The sequence below is a fragment of the Mustela lutreola genome, chromosome 10 (genome assembly GCF_030435805.1).
Source record: "Mustela lutreola isolate mMusLut2 chromosome 10, mMusLut2.pri, whole genome shotgun sequence".
Taxonomy (NCBI): Eukaryota; Metazoa; Chordata; class Mammalia; order Carnivora; family Mustelidae; genus Mustela; species Mustela lutreola.
In genome coordinates, this window is record NC_081299.1 from 6,158,405 (window position 1) to 6,174,460 (window position 16,056).

At 51.6% G+C, this 16,056-nt stretch overlaps 1 protein-coding gene across 4 annotated transcripts in view; it reads right to left on the reverse strand.

Annotated features, from left to right (window-relative positions):
• The window catches only part of LOC131809768 (solute carrier family 2, facilitated glucose transporter member 5), a 29,707-nt gene extending 14,086 nt beyond the window's left edge, over nucleotides 1-15,621 (reverse strand). Inside the window, exons 1-4 of one of the 4 annotated variants that reach the window (XM_059137128.1) lie at nucleotides 15,492-15,621; nucleotides 12,234-12,609; nucleotides 4,458-4,548; nucleotides 3,695-3,793 (exon numbers count right to left, since the gene is read on the reverse strand). In XM_059137128.1, the coding sequence (XP_058993111.1) occupies nucleotides 3,695-3,793; nucleotides 4,458-4,548; nucleotides 12,234-12,463 (420 nt within the window). In that variant the 5' untranslated portion in view covers nucleotides 12,464-12,609; nucleotides 15,492-15,621. Of the gene's footprint in view, nucleotides 1-3,694; nucleotides 3,794-4,457; nucleotides 4,686-11,604; nucleotides 11,624-12,233; nucleotides 12,610-15,491 lie in introns of those variants that run through there. The other 3 variants (XM_059137129.1, XM_059137132.1, XM_059137133.1) reach the window with 3 other exon arrangements.
• Nucleotides 15,622-16,056: the final 435 nt, after the last annotated feature.

The window sequence follows — 16,056 nt, forward strand, 5'->3', positions numbered from 1 at the left end:
TCCCCCTGCAAGACAGGGCGGCCCTCGCTCCCTGGGAAGTGCTCTGGGCAGTCACTCCCTCCCTCCATCCCTCCAACAGATGGTGGCCCCCTCGGGAGCCCCCATTGTTCTAAGTGCTGGGGATATTGGGGAAAGCAAAACAAAGTCCGTCCCCTGTGGGGGTTCTACGGCTGGTTTTGTGGAAGGGGGTCTGGAGGGAGGGAGGCCGCAGGCTGGAACAGTTTTCCTCTTCCAATTCTCTTCCACGGAAATGATTCACTAGAAACACAATAGGCTTCACTCAAACCGTCCAGGGCCCCCTCCTGACCGCTTTCTACTCCGGTGGGTCCTCTGGTTTGAAGACCTTAGCAGAGCTCCTGGGGGGGGGGGGGGGCTGGCTGGTGCCCCAGATCGCAGGACACTGCCAGGCACCACGGACGGACCGACGGTGACCCGACTGCTTTTAGGAGATCGCAGGGAACATACACGAGGAAGAACTCCAGCCGCAGACGCTCCAAGCCCAGAGCGTCCAACGTGACGTCCGTGCTTTGTCTCCCTCCCTGAATTCAAGCTACAGGCACGTTCTCTGGACCCGGAGGAGTCAGGGGTTACCCTCCGTCGAAACCGTAAAGACATTCTGGGTAGGTTCTCGCTGACCACGCTGTCCAAATGCCTTCATTCATTAAACAAATAGTGGCTGAGACCTGCCTCTATTCCAGACACCAGGCTACAGTCTGGTGAGCAGGTCGGCCCCCTCCACATCACGGTCCAATGGGGAAGGCGGACATTTAAAAAAAAAAAACAAACCCAACCTAATAATTTAATAGTTTAACTATCACTGTACTGAGCTCTACAGAGGAAAAAAAAACCACAGACGTGGTTTAAAAGAGGAGCCAGAAGTGAACAGGGGCTTGGGTGAGGGCGAGGCTGAGCCAGGGCAGAAGCACTAGCTCTGAGGACCATCACGTCCTCACAAAGTTAAACAGAGTATTCGAATGACCCAGCGGTCCCACACACAGGTGTCCCTCCAAGAGAAAGAAAGACACGTGCATGCAAACACTTGAAAGCAAATGTTCATGGCATCATGATTCCTACTAGCCCTGAGCTGGAAACCATCCAAATACAGATCAGCTGATGAATGTATCAACAGGTGCCATGCAGCCAGACCATGGAAGGACTCCACAAGAAGGAAAGACAACAGACTGACACGCACGACACACGGTGACTGGACCTTGAAAACATGCTAAGTGAAAGCAGCCCGTCACAAAGGAGCCCCTGCTGTCTGCCTTCGCCTTTGTGAAAGGTCCGAAGCAGGCAAATCTAGGGAGACACAGACGGTAATTGGGTGGTCGCAGGGGTCTGGGGAGAGATGTGGGTTACGGCCACGGGACACAGGGTTCTTTTAGGGGTGATGAGAATGGTCTAAACTTACCCATGCTGATGGCTGCACAACTGTACATTTGTGTATTTTATCCAAATTGTATACTTTTCATGGGTAAATCACATGGTCTGTGAGTTACGTTCTCAGGAAAGGTACTATATTTAAAAGGCATGTAAAAGCAAACCACGGTTTCTTTTCCTATTTCTTTTCTCTTGTCTTTCTTTCCTCTCTTTCTTCCTTCCTTCCTTCCTCTCTTCTTTGTTCCTTCCTTCATTCCTTCCTTTCCCCTTTTTTTTTTCTTTTTTGGGCAGGCTTTCCAGCAGGGAAAGAGATCTAGTACTGGGCTGGAGTAGGGCATGAGAGGGAAGGGGCCCAGGTCTCCCAGCAGCTTGTAAAAGTGACAAGTGGCTTTCAGACATGAAAGGGGGTGGGGTGTCTCCTCAGAGGCCAAGGGGAGCCATGACCCAGCTCTGCTTTCGGGAGCAACTGCACGTTCCTCACGCCCACACTAAACGGGCTTCCTGTTTCAGAACACCGAACACATTTTCAGACTTCATTCAAAAGCCACCTTCAGGGCCTGGCTTCCAACTGGATGTGATTTAAGGGTGCTGGGAAAGGAGCTTTGCCCCCAAACAGCTCCCTTTGGGAATCTGCTTCCTACAGCCATTCCCGCCGTCCGGAATCTCCCAGGAGAATTCCAACGTCTCCAGAAAAGTTCGTTCTTATGAATGATAAACTCTTCGACTCACTTTCTCACACTTTCGATCCCAAAGTTCACAAACAGAAAGGGAGGCCTAGGTGCGGCTGGGGCACAGCAGAGGTGTCTTGCCTTGTGGCTCTGGTGGTTTTGAGCTTGTTTGGGGGGGGTGGGCAGCATAAGGGCCCGGGATCGGATCCTACGCTCCTGCTGCTGGCTGTTTGGCCTTGGGCCAGTTACAGAACTTCTGTCTTGGCTCCTTCCCCGGTAAAATGGGGACGGCCCTCCCTCCCTCACAGGACTGAGGCGAAGAATGAATGAGTTCATACATGAAAAACACTTGGCTTATAGTGAGTTCTACACACAGCCCTGCTCTCATCACCAACACCGATCACACCAGAGGGGAAGTGACTTATCCCATCACACTAGGTGTGCTGTTGATGGAGGCACATCCCCCCCGCCCAAAAAAATTATGTCTTCATTTTCTAAAAACACTTGGCTCATTTTTCTTCCCTTCAGGCCAAAAGTCCTTTTTCTTGGAAGAAAAATTCTTGATGCACATTGGTCAGATTCTGGTCTTTTCTCTTTACATAGGAGGAACCCAAAGGCCAATGAGGCCATGGTCACACCGCCAATGGGGGGACAGAGAGCCCCACGGAGCCCTCTCCATCAGCCCCAGCTCTCTGCAGGGTTCCCAGGCCCCTCCACTTTTCCACAGCTCCAAAATGCTCCCTGGGCTTCCCTCAGTAACCTGCAGATATTCCCATAGCCACCGCGGGAATCATGCATCCCAGGAAGCCCAGCATGTGTCCTGGCTTTTGTCCAAAGGGGCAGGTCTGGCCTCAGGCAGCCAGGAAGGGGAGGCTTCCACCCCCCACCCCCGACCCCCTCCCCCACCCTTGGAGCGCGGGCTTCCTTCTTTGGAGAATCCAGGGGGCAGGCATCTAGCTAGAATCAGCCCGTACCTGCTGCATGTGACCATTTTAATCATATCCTCTCCAGATGTGTGGCTTCCTTTCAGGGACCACCTTGCGAGGCTTTTCTGTTCTCCTGCGGCCTCATCTGAGGGCAGAGCTGGCCAGGGCGTTCCTCTTTGAAAAGAGGGCACAGACCCGATGAGGGCCTCTGGCGGCCCCCAAGACCCTAAGTTCTTGAGGACTCACAGCCCCTTTTCTAGGAGATAGAGGCCTTAATGGCTGAGCACGCCCATCTTTCTTGGTTGTTGCAAGAGTCAAAGAGATCCACATGGGAAGGCTCAGTAACCTTCAAAACATAATTCTCGCAGCACAAGAACGCCTCTAATGAGAAGAGACTAGGGAGGCTGCTAAACGGCCTGCAATACACAGGCCAGGCCCCCATAGCAAAGAGTCCTCGGACCCCAAATGCCACTCGTGCCCCGCTCTAAAGGATGAGCAAAAGTAGTAACATTTATGGGGGACCCACTACAGGCCAGGTAATTGGTCTAGTAGCCCTAGGGGCGGTCTGGTTATTATCCCCATTTTACAGATGAGAAGGCTGAGGCACAGAGCAGTTAAACAACGTGCCCAAGTTCCCGCAGCTTGAACAGGATGGAGCAGGAACAGAACCAGGACCTCCCGCCTCCCACACCCGCTCTGAACCCGCAGAGTGCTCTCGACCTGTCTGTGGACCCGGCTCCCCTCCGCGCCCGGCTCCGGCATCACCGGCACGGGCAGGTACCTCTGTCTCCACAAATACAGGCAGATGCGCCGCAATGCCTAAAATGCGAATTCCTCGTGATAAATTCGCAGGCTCGGTCTTCCCGAATTCTCCTCAATCTAGAGACTCTCGAAGGACAGCCGAAATTCTCTGAGCGAGGGCAGTGGGGCAGGAGGGGAGAGGCCAGAAAATGCTTGTCTTGAAAACAAGGGAGCCTCTCCTCTCAAGGCGGGGCATCCCTGCTCCCAGATGGGAATGAGGCTCCAGTCGGTTCTGAGTCTCCTCTGCATCCTCCCCCTCTCCACGCCGGCCTCGCCACGTGCGTGACTTGCCCCAGAACCGAATGCCAGTGTCCCGAAGCCCCCATCAGAACAAATCAAGGAAAGCAGCTCACCCACATCGTGCAAGGGTTTTGTGGGGCCGGGCCGGGTGGGGTGGGGAGGGCAGAGGCCCTTCTCCTCCAACTTTTCTGGGTAAGGCTCTGGGGACAACAAAAGCCTTGACCCGTCTTCAATTTGGCGGCAGGTACTTTTCAAGGCTGTTCGGGGAGAATGATCCCCGGCCAGTCTCCAAAATCTAAGTGTCCCCGAATCCGTCTCCTAGTCCCTGTCAAAGCGAGCTCGAAGGTTCCGTCCAGCGGCCCGGTCCCTCCCGGGAGCAGAGCCGAGCAGCCGTCCGCAGCGGCCGCTCGGCGCTGCCTCCTTCCCCGGGAGGCCCACTTACCCCCTCCTTCTTGGTGGGGCTCTGCTGCTCCATCTTGGGCTTGCCAGAGGGGAGCGCCTGCGACTTCCTTTCAGCCAAAATAACAAAAGCACTGAATGGAGAGAGAAAACATTCGGGTTGTACTTTGGCCGTGCCAAAGATCAGCCAATAGCATTTTTACAGCCAGCCCCGCACTGAATAACCCTTTCAGGAGCCCCGAGGTGTGTGCGTGCCGTGCGTGTCTCCTTTCACGTCTTTTAAATGCAAAGCTTGGGGGTTGGCTCAGCCGGCGGGCGCCCCCTCCCCCCAGCACCGGCGGCAGCGCCGGCCCGATGGGGCGGGCTGTGGGCCGTGGCTCCCCGAGAACCTCCACCCGTCGGGCTCGTGATGAGTGGCTGCGGGAGTTATTTCTGTCACAAACACTCGGAAAGCCACCAGCCCCATATTGTACCAGATAGCACGAGGCCAAGGGTTAGGGTCACCGGAGTCTCCTGGGAAGTGGTCCCTGCCAGGAAGCCCGCAGCCCGTCCCTCTGGGAGCCCGCTTTTCCTCAAATAACCGCGCCACACTAGCTCGGAGAGTGTATTTTCCTTTGCGAGGACCCGAGGGGCCTGAAGATGTGACTTTCTCTGTGATCATCACTTCTGTAAAGGCAGTGAATAGCTCAGATGCCTTTATCTGCAGGGCAGGGAAAGGGAGTCACGGCTGCTGGCCTGGGTCCACCGGCTCTGCCAGGCGAGGCCACGGCCACCTCCTGTGCTCAGCGCGTGTCGGCCCCGCGGCTGGAGCGTGGGCTTCCTTGGAAGCAGGGGCAGCCGGGAGCAAGGGGCCGAAATCCAGAGCAGAGTCCCACAAGGCCCACGGGCTTTTGTCTTTACGGGATATGGTTCTTGTTTTACTTGTTGCGGCGCAAATCTATTAATTCAGCCACTCCCCTCCCTCCTTCCCCCATTTTTTTTTTTTTTAAGATTTTACTTATTTGTCAGAGAGAGAGAGAGAGAGAGAGAGCGAGCGCCCAAGCGGGCGAGCAGCAGAGGCAGAGGGAGAAGCAGCCTCCCTGCTGAGCCAGGAGCCAGAATCCTGAGACCATGACCTGAGCCAAAGGCAGATGCTCAAACCAACCGAGTCCCCCAGGCGGACCCTTCTCCTTTCCCAAATAAATGACCCAGAGTCCGCTGTGTGCTGGACGCCGTTCCTGCATCAGTAGCAGGCTTGGGAATTGTGACCAGGGTCTTACCTGCGGGAGACTGTGAGGAGGGTGACAAAGAGCCTGTGCGTGTGCGTTGGGGGCCCCTGTGACCCTGTTGCGAGGGAGGACTGGCCATTTTTCCCCACCAGCTCATTCCCTGTCCTTTCTTGTGTCACAGCATGACGCCCAAGGAAGGTTTGGCAAGACCAGAGGTTCCCAATCATTTCAGAGAGCTCTGGAGAATTCTCCAAAGAAAATGCACTTTGGTGGGGGAAGAGGGGGAGGGGGTGAAGGGAAAGACACAGATTGTGCAAACAAAAAGAAGTGGCCTCTGTTGGCAGCCCTGAGTCATGGCCAGGCCCACCTGCCCCTGCCCTCCTGCGTGATGAATGACGGCGTGCTTGGGGAGGTGGCAGGGGCGGGGGGGGGGGGGGGGGCAGGGGTACGCCCTGCCCAGCACCTGACCTCCCCAGCCCCAGCAAGGCCCTACTTGGTTCCTGTGGGACTCAGGCATTGCAGGCATGGCCATGTGTCACCAGCACCCCAGCAGGGCCAGCCAACGGGGTACAACCCCTTGCCTGGGCTCCTGCCACTGGGAGCACCCAGGAGCGAGCCCGAGGGCTGGGGGCTGCACCCCTCGTAGGTGCTGTCTGTCCCTGCTCCAACCCTCCCAGCCCAGGGACTGGGCCCAGCAGTCTGGGGTCTCCAGCTGCTGTTGAGCCCAAGGAAGGGCCCTGGGACTCAGGGGATCTGGGCATTCAGATGGGGGAATGGGCCGCCAGTTAGAGGCACACCCCTGGCAGGTTGACTTGGGGTCTGTGGTCTGCACCCCACCCCTTAAATGATCTCCAAGTTGGGGGGGCGTCTCAGACTCTGGCCTCTGGGCCCTGCCCTCCCTGCCCGGCCTCAGTCTGGACTCGAAGAACCTGCCAGTTAAAGCCTATTTTTGCTGTGTGGTTTAAAATGACACTAATGAACACCACTGATTGACCCAAGGACAGGCTGAGGTGTGTCCCAGGATCACGTACAAGTTTCTCCGAGAAACTGCATTTATTTTGAAACTACCTCTACCAAGAGCTAAGGAATCCCTTTTAAAGGAAAAGTGGACAGTTACGGGGCCATGCTTGGTCCTGGCAGGGCCCTCCTGCCACACTTCCTCACCTTCCACACAGTCTGGGTCCTCATTAGGAGGATTATTATATTAGGACTTTAGTTATATTATTATATAATTTATATATTATATTGGGATTTTATTATATCAGGATTTTATCATTGAGGGACGAAGGACCCAAAGAGGGCCAGGTATTAGGGCCTCTTTAACCTCTCGTGACCCAGGAAGTGTGGCCAGGGACTCTGACATGAGGATCTGAGTCCCGGAATTAAACTCCCAAAGTGCTATCACTAACATAAAATGTACATATGTCCGCGCACAACCTTAGGGGACTTATCAGAATCTGACAACAGTGGTTATCCTGGAACGTGAGATCACAGGTGATTTTGATCCTAGTATATATTTACATTTATATTTTATTCTTAAAAGGCTTATTTCATTTTGTTATTTTTTTTTAAAGATTCTATCTATTTATTTGACAGAGAGAGAGAGAGAGATCACAAGTAGGCAGAGAAAGGGGGGAAGCAGGCTCCCTGCCGAGCAGAGAACCCGAAGTGGGGCTTGATCCCAGGACCCTGAGATCATGACCTGAGCCCAAGGCGGAGGTTTAACCCACTGAGCCACCCAGGCACCCCTTAAAAGACTTATTTTAGAGAGAGATCCAAGAGGAAGAGGGGCCAAGGGAGAAAGAGATCTCAAGCAAACTCCTTACTGAGCACAGAGCCTGACATGGGGCTCGATCTCACCACCCCGAAATCATGACCTGAGACCTGAATTCAAGTCAGGGTTAAGTCAGATGCTTAACCCAAGAAGGCACCCAGGCGCCCCTCCATTTATATTTACTGAGCCTAATGCTGTACGGGAAGGGGAGTGCAACAGGGTTCCAAGAGAAAAACTGCCTTCTGCCCCAGGCGGCTTAGACTCTACTTGAAGACACAGTTTAACCAAATAAACACATTGATGAATTTACAACAATAAAAGAGCTCTAGAGATGGGGGTGGAAGGCTGGTCAGGGGAAGCAGTCCTAAAAATGTGAGCTTGAGCCGAGACAGGAAGGAAGGAGGAAAAGAGCTTACCCAGGCAAAGGGGGCGGGTGGGGAGGGGGCGGTGGAGAGGGCTTTGCAGACAGGAACAGTATGGGCCAAGGCCTGTGGTCGGAGTGTAATGCCATCAAGAAATTGCAAGGTCAGTGTGGCTAAGGAGCACAAGGCAAAGAGGAAGAGTGTAGGGGGGAGGCTGGCGGGGCAGGCTGGGCCAGACTAGACTTAGTACTTGAAGACCACGTGCATTAAGGAGCTCGATTTTTGTCCTAGGAGCAGAGAGAAGGCGTTGAGTTTCGAGAGTGATCAGGTTTGCGTTCTTCCAAACTCACAGTGGCTACCTGGAGGTGAACCACAGAGGGAACAGAGGTTCACAGACTTGGGGGAGAGGGGAGGGGGCAGTTTCTTTGCTGTAGACCTGCCCTCGGAGGGTAGCGGAAAAGATGAGAGAAGTCAATTAATCCGAGAAATATCTAGGCTATAAAAGTGACAAGACTTGCTGACTGACAGGGCCAAGGGCAGTGAAACAGGACGACTTCTGTATGACTGTTGCAATGAAGAATCAAAATGATCTTTCTGAAAACGAAGCTTTTCAGAATTACCAGTTTATGTAGGAAAATTCAACAAAAATGTAAAAAGTTGAAGTAGCACCAGAAGGCAGGGGGGGCAAATCCCTGGGTTGTTTTGAGACCAAAGATACCAGGACTTTGGGTCACTGCTGCTCTCACTTCTACTAGGAATGTTCTGGAATCTTCAAGTTTTGCTGCAGGCCTTTTTTGAACAGACTGCTGTGGCTCCCCCAACCCCAAATCAATTTGCTCAGTCCCTTGTCAACAGTAATAGAATTTGGGGAAGGACTTCTTGGCTGAGCAAAATAAAGACTGCGTTTCCCTAGGTCCCTTGCAATTGGTGTGGACATATGACAAAGCTCTGTATAATGCAAAGGGGTCGCTGGTGGTGTGACTGGATTTGGTTTTGTGTTCAGGTTAAAAAAATGCGTGGGATTTAAGTGGGTCTGCCCCAACCCTTTTTTTCCCCTGGAAGACCTGTTATTTTTATGTGCCACACAGTAGAACGTGGGGTTCCCTAGGAGCAGGTGCATGGTGCTACAGCAGAAACACCGGCATGGGCCTCAGGGGGGCACAGACCGAGGCTGCCTGCCCAGGAGCAGTGTGCCCACGGGATTGCTGGATTCGAAGGCGGAGTGGGAAGGGACTGGGTCGTCTCCATTCCAGGTTGAGATAAGGAAGCGGTGACGAACAGGTCCTAGCGTGCATCCAGCTATCCAGACCCGTGGTCCTGGGGCAGTGTAGGGGAGGTGGAGGGGGTCCGGTCTGTTGACCTAGGACTTTTCAAGCCTGGTGCTCAGTGGGGTCAACCGCACGCCACCCCGGCTGGCCATCTGGCCATTGGAACTCAGCTCAGCAGAGAAAACCTATCAGATCCGAGTTAGCGTTCTTGCTCCTTAGGCCGGTTAGGAGCTCTGACACTGAATCTGGCTCAAAACTCGATCAGGCATTGCCGGGGCAGGGAGGCTGCCCGTCACGCTCCGACATGCCTGGTGAGTAAACTTAAGAGACTTTACAAGAACAGAGCTTGACCTTGCTTATCAGCGTGCACAGGCACAAACGGGTGTGTCCCCCAAGAACCATGGACAGAAAGCGTGAAAGCCAGGGGGGTCACGAGGCTCCTTGGGGACCCAAGGGGCCTCCCTCAGTTACACTTTACCATAGGTAGACAGCTCTTTGTTTAGAGCTGTCATAAAAACACACAACAAAGCTTCCTATCTTTAGTATACAGTTTGCTCTATCTACTATGTGGGGTAAGTGATCGCCTGAACTTTCTCACTTTGCGAGACTAAGGCTCTACGCCTGCTCCACGTCGACTGCCCATTTCTTCCCCCCAGCTCTAGGCAACCTCCACTTGCCTTTTTGTTTCAATGAACCTGCCTACTTTAGTCACCTCATATAAGCGGAATCATACAGTATCTGTCTTTTTGTGACTGGCTCATTGCACACAGCATATCGTCCCCAGGTTTCATTCGTGTTGTAGGCAAGGCTGTGGACAAATTGGGAGGCTTGGAACATTGCTGGTGGGAATGCAAAATGGTGCAGCTGCCGTGGAAAACAGAAAGAAAGTTAAACACAGATTTACTTTATGACTCGGCAATTCAACTCCTAGATATATACCCGAAAGAATTAAAAGCAGGTACGTATGCACGTGTTCATAGCAACACTATTCACAATAGCCAGAAGGTAGAATCAGCCCAAATGTCCATCAATGGATGAATGGATAAGCAAATAGTGACATATACCCCACAATGAACTATGCAGCTATAAAAAGGAATGAAGTGTTGCTACATGCTGGGTGAGCCTCCAAAACATCACACTAAGCCAAAGAAGCTGGGCACAGAAAGGTACATATTGCATGATTCCATTTATATGAGAAATCCCGAAGAGGTAAATCCATAGAGACAGAATGCAGATTGGTGGTTGCCAGGGGCCGGGGGAGAGAGAAGTGGGGAGGGACTGCTTAATGGGCGTAGGACTTCCTTTGGGGTGGGGGGATGGGAACGTTTTAGAACTGGATAGAGTCCTGGATAAGCTGTGAATGTACTAAATGTCTGGGAGTTGTACACTTCGCAAAGGTTAATTTCATGTTCTGTGAATTTCACCTTCCTACAAGGGAATACTGAAACAGTGTCTAATGATCTCGCTACTTTGTATCTTTCAGAAAGTGTCTAGAGGCATGTTAATAAAGTTAAAGCATACTCTTCTCCCCCAAGGTTAAAAATTATGACTCTAGTACAAATTTAAAAAAGCAGGTGTTGGGGCGCCTGGGTGGCTCAGTGGGTTAAGACGCTGCCTTCGGCTCAGGTCATGATCTCAGGGTCCTGGGATCGAGTCCCGCATCGGGCTCTCTGCTCAGCAGGGAGCCTGTTTCCTCCTCTCTCTCTCGGCCTGCCTCTCTGCCTACTTGTGATCTCTCTCTGTCAAATAAATAAATAAAATCTTAAAAAAAATAAATAAAAAAGCAGGTGTTAAAGATTTTAACTCACTACTGAGGGACCCAGGCAGCTGTTTTAACTGGTTTGAAAGAGAATCTGAAGAGCTGACTGGTTTATAGATCAGGAATGCTGGAAGGAATGGATCTAAAGTGGCTTCCCGGGAGGGCAGTCAAGGAACCTCTCCATACAGCATTGGTTTAGTGCCTCAAGACAAGTATTTTGTGCTAGGATGGTTATTTACAACTTGCAGAACTGTAAATTCCAAGGCGGTATAAGGCAGAGCCCTGTGGAATTAGGAAATGTAACGCAGTAAGGTGTGGTTTTCCCACTGAGGCCCACTTCCCCTACATCATTTGCAATTAGCCTCGATCACCGTTATCAGCAAAGGCTATAAATCAACACACAGCCCCAGTCCGCTCCACGCCTTTGTTGAACACTTACGGCACCCCCATGGGATTAGTTCAAAGGACAGGGCCAGAGAACGCATCTTACATCTCCAACCTGGGGTCTTGAGGGACGGGTTAGGGAAGCCAGCAGCCCTACAGGGGCTGCCAGGTCACTCCAATTCCCGTCGAAGTCAAACCATGCAAGCACCTGCTCATACACCTGAAGGCCCCAGAAGCACAGTTCCTCCAGGCCTCTCTGGCTTACCCGCAAGCAATAGCCACAGCACCTGGGAGCTTGCCAGAAACGGAGACTCACAGGCTCCATCCATCCCAGACCAGCTCAGAAACTGCATTTGAACCAGCTCTCCTTCACAAACATCAGAGAAGCCCGGCTGTGAGGCTTCCCGGATCTGAGCCCCACCAGAGCAGACTTACCCTCTAGCCTTACGCGGCATCCTGAGCTCTCACTTAGGGTTAGTGGTTGGCCAACTTCAGGCAGCGCTCAGCACCTGTCCTGACTCCCTGCTCTTGCCTTCTGCTCTTGGGGAGGGGAGAAGCAGAAGACCAGCCCTGGCTGCTGGGAGAATGCCTTCTCCCCAGTGCCTTGGGCCCAGGCAAACCCAGGAATTCGCTGTCTGCCGGGAAGAAGAGAAGCTACAGAAGGGATTCGCGGAAGGGAGGGCCTCCTCCCACCTCTGGCGAAATAGTCACAAGGAATTCCTCAAATACTTGATAAACTGGGGAGGCCCAAGAGTCTCCCCTCTCGGGCCTCCCAGGACTGCTGGGCCGGGAGCCTTGGGAAGATGGGGGGGGGGGGCGGGCTGTGTCGGGCGGGGCCAGGAGGAGAATCTTCGTGTCACTTAGAGATCACGACAAAGGCTGACAGTATATGAGGCTGAGCATCGGGTCTCCTGTTGGTGCCACTAGTCCCGTGTTAGGTGAAACTGAGGCGGAGGGAGGTCACGGTTATTTGCCCACAGTGACATAGAAATGGCAGCACGGTGGCTGACCCGCTTTCTTCCCTCCAGAGCCCCCTTATCCACGAGCCCGGTTGTTGGGCTCACCTGTTTCTCCTGCTTCCTTTCTTCGGCCGCAGCCCATCTGCCCCCACACGGCTTGACGAAGATGCCGTGGCCATCAGCATCCATGACGTGGCCATCAGCATCCATGCCACTTGCCTTTTCCCGCGAGACTCTGGCCCAGAAGGATGGAAGCTGCACAGAACTTCACGGTCCCCTGGAAGAACTTCCCAGAGACTCTCGTCAGCTCTGTAATAGAAAGCCTCAAGCGACATTTACACCCAAAACTCAGAAGTCCACTTCCAAAGTTTTACCTCAGATGCCCACTAGTCCGAATCTGTGATATCATGATCCCGGTGCCCGGCTAGACTCCGGATCTCAGGACTGTGAGTTCAAGCCCAACCATGGGCACACGGGTTACCTTAAAAAAAAAAATTAAAATTAAAAAAAATATATATTTTTTATTTTAATTTTTTATAATTAATTTTATAAAATTATAAATTTTATAAATTATTAAAATATATAAATTAAATTTATAAATTATAATTTAATTTTTTATTATAATTTTTTATTTAAATTTATATATATATATTTTTTTCCTCTCTCTCTCTCATTGAAGGAAGTAAGGGAGGTTTCAGAAAGAAATTTCATATGCTAAAGAGGACTGACCTACAAGATACCAGGAGGCCTTGTCATTGTCAAATTTAGGTTGTTCTGGTGTCACTGGGGAGTGGGAGGTGCGGGGGGAGGTTACAAGGTGTTCAGCTTCATCTTCAGCTAGCCTTCTGCTCCCTCCCTCATCATAGATAGAAGGTTAAGTGTGTGTGTGTGTGCGCGCGCGCACGTGTGTGGCATTTTGATCCTTGCCCAGTCAAAGTGCATTGAAAGACCCACCCTGAAATGCACTTCACAACAGCCCCTGATATCCCCACGTGGCCCGGTCCGTTCTGAGATGCAGTAAGGCTCTGTCCCAGGACTATTTTTCCTCACTCGGACGTGCAACACGTGTAGTTAGTGCAGGACAGTCAGAAGAAAGGCACTCAGAGACAAGCCCCCGCCCCCACCCCCTACTCCTGGTCCTAAGAGGAAACTACCCTTAAAAGGAAAGAGACCCTGTCCTGTTATTCTAGGCTTTACTCTGTGCCCCAGCTCTAAGTCTTATTCCTGGGAGGACTTACAACTTGTATGTGACAGAAAGGCAAGGAAAGGTTAGCTGTCCTAACACCCTCTTGATCCCCGAGGCTACGGAACCACCCAGGAGGGAGGCCTCTGCCCTTTCCTATCTGATGCGTAGATGAGCACGTGGACAAAAACCTGTTTGGGTGACAGGTGCAGCGAGGGTTAATCAACCCACACCAAAAAGCACATAAAAAACTCAGATTTGGGGGTGCCTGGCTGGCTCAGTGGGTTAAAGCCTCTGCCTTCAGCTCAGGTCATGATCCCAGGGTCCTGGGATCGAGCCCCGCATCGGGCTCTCTGCTCTCTGCCTGCTTCCCCCCTCTCTCTCTGCTTGCTTCTCTGCCTACTTGTGATCTCTCTCTCTCTGTCAAATAAATAAATAAAACCTTAAAAAAAAAAAAAACACCTCAGATTTAAACGCCAAATCAGCAACCCTCTTGGGTCCTTCCCTCTTCGGGAGCTTTCTACCATTGCTCGATAAACTGTTTTGCTACTCACCACCCTGGTCTGGTCTACCTCTTCATTCTTCGAGGCGGCATGACCAAGAACACCAGAGAAAAAGAAATTCTGCACCGCAGTCGTCCCTGAGAAGCGCTGCCTCCTTTCGCCCCGAACATAGTAATGACGTGGAGAACAGACGCAAAAGAAATGTGTCCATTTCTGGATCCTTTGTCATTTATAGTTAACTGTTCTGAGCCTCTTGCAAAATGAGTTTTGCCTACAAGGAGATTCATAGAAAGGGCTTTTGACAAATAGAGGTATTTGATATCTTTGTGATCATAAAACTGAAATGGGTAATAAACATTTCCAGAACTAAAAAACTGCCTGCAAACTGAACAAAAATTAATAATGTGGAACTAAGTGACCCAAAGAAGACGTTGTTCGTTTTGTGACTCTTGTTGGAAACATTGCTGGTTCTCTAATGTTTGTGCTTTCAGGTTAAGGAAACTTTCTCTTAAGATATCCATGATTTATGGAAACGTGATAAAGTATTCATTTGTGAGCACACCCTAGCCTTTCTCTCCACCTGAACCCGCTGAAATTCAAAAGGTCTCAGTAGGGTGCCGGGGTGGCTCAGGTCCTGAGATCAAGTCTCACATCCGGCTCTCTGCTCGTCTGGGAGTTGGCTTCTCCCTCTCCCTCTCCCTTTGTGCTCTCTCTCAAATAAATTTAAAAAAAAAAATCTTCATTTTTCTTTTTTTTAGAAAAAAGGTCTCAGTAAGTATTCTTTCCTCCACGGCAATTATAATCATTTGCATAAGTTCAAAAGGAAGCTGTTCTCCTAACAGGACACCAGTGGAAACATTGGGTTACTTTACCAAAGCTTTAGCTAGAATGTTGCATTTGAGAGACATGCATAGACTCAGATGTGACCAGACAGCTTTAAGGAATTGAGGCTGACTTTATGAAACATGGTGCCAGTAGAGCCCCTTGGAAATGTTGGCTTGAGACCTTGTTTACTGAGGTTCCAGCAGCAGGAAACTCAGGATATTTGGGGACCTCAAGAAGAGGGATGCACCCAGATCTACAGGTGATGAGGAAACAGAAGGCAAACGGAGGACAAAGCAGAAGCTGATGCCCCGCCCCCTCCCCTTCCCCCGCCCCCTCCCCTCCCCTCCCCCCTACCCTGGGACAAGTGTGACATTCCTCAGGCACTCCTGGCTGCCGTCAAGGAAAAACAAAGAGTTAACCTGTAGAGATCACAATCTTGCAAGATCCCAGTCTCCCTCAGTTCACAAATGTCCTAGTGATTTATAAGGAAGAGGATTTCTTATCCATAGCCTAACTTCCAGAGACCCATAACTCAGTTCCTGAGGCAGAAGGAAATGTAAATAAAGTTGAATTTCTTCTAAACCTAAAGCTCATTGACAAGGACGCGAGATGGAGGAGTGTGACATTCCATTGGGAAATTCTCAACGGTCTTCCTGTTAGAGCCTCATTAGAGAGAAAAACAGCCTTGGCTGGGAGATAACCAAACCTCCGGTGTCCTGACGGTCTGCTTTATCCGACAGCCCTTCTGAACACCTCTTTGTCCTCACCTCCCCACCCCCTGAGTGTCTAATCAGCCACTCCGGCAGCTCTTTCTGCCCACGGGTCCTGTCCCTGTGCTTTAATAAAACTCACCTTTTTTGCACCAGAAATGTCTTAAGAATTCTTTTTTGGTTGTTGGCTCTGGACCCCACTTATAGTCTAAATCTTCATCCTTTGGCACTGAATGAGGGGCTTTGAGTCTTGACGCCTGGACTCTGAGCTTTGGTGCAAAGTCGGTGAGTCGGCGAGTCGGCGAGTCGGCCAGTCGGCCAGTCGGCGAGTCGGCGAGTCGGGGAGTCGGGGAGTCGGCGAGTCGGGGAGTCGGCGAGTCGGCGAGTCGGCGAGTCGGGGAGTCGGCCCCGCGAGGAGTGTGGTCTCAGTCGATTGCTTGGGCTGCAATCCTCTAGCCCCTGGCTACTCCACGGGGAGGAGAAAGTCTGCCTTTTGGCTGGAAGTCAGTGCCCTGACCAGAATGGTAATAAGACCCAGAAACTTGATGGCCTCTCTTTATTCCTGTTCTTATAGAAAGCGGTCTCTCCTGGGCACGGGACAGCCCCCTAAGTCACCAGGATGGCTGCCAATCTTAAGACTCCCGTGTGAGGTTTCCTCCTGACTAATCTAACGTGATCCCCTCCACATCCCTGGTCTAGCCACTTCT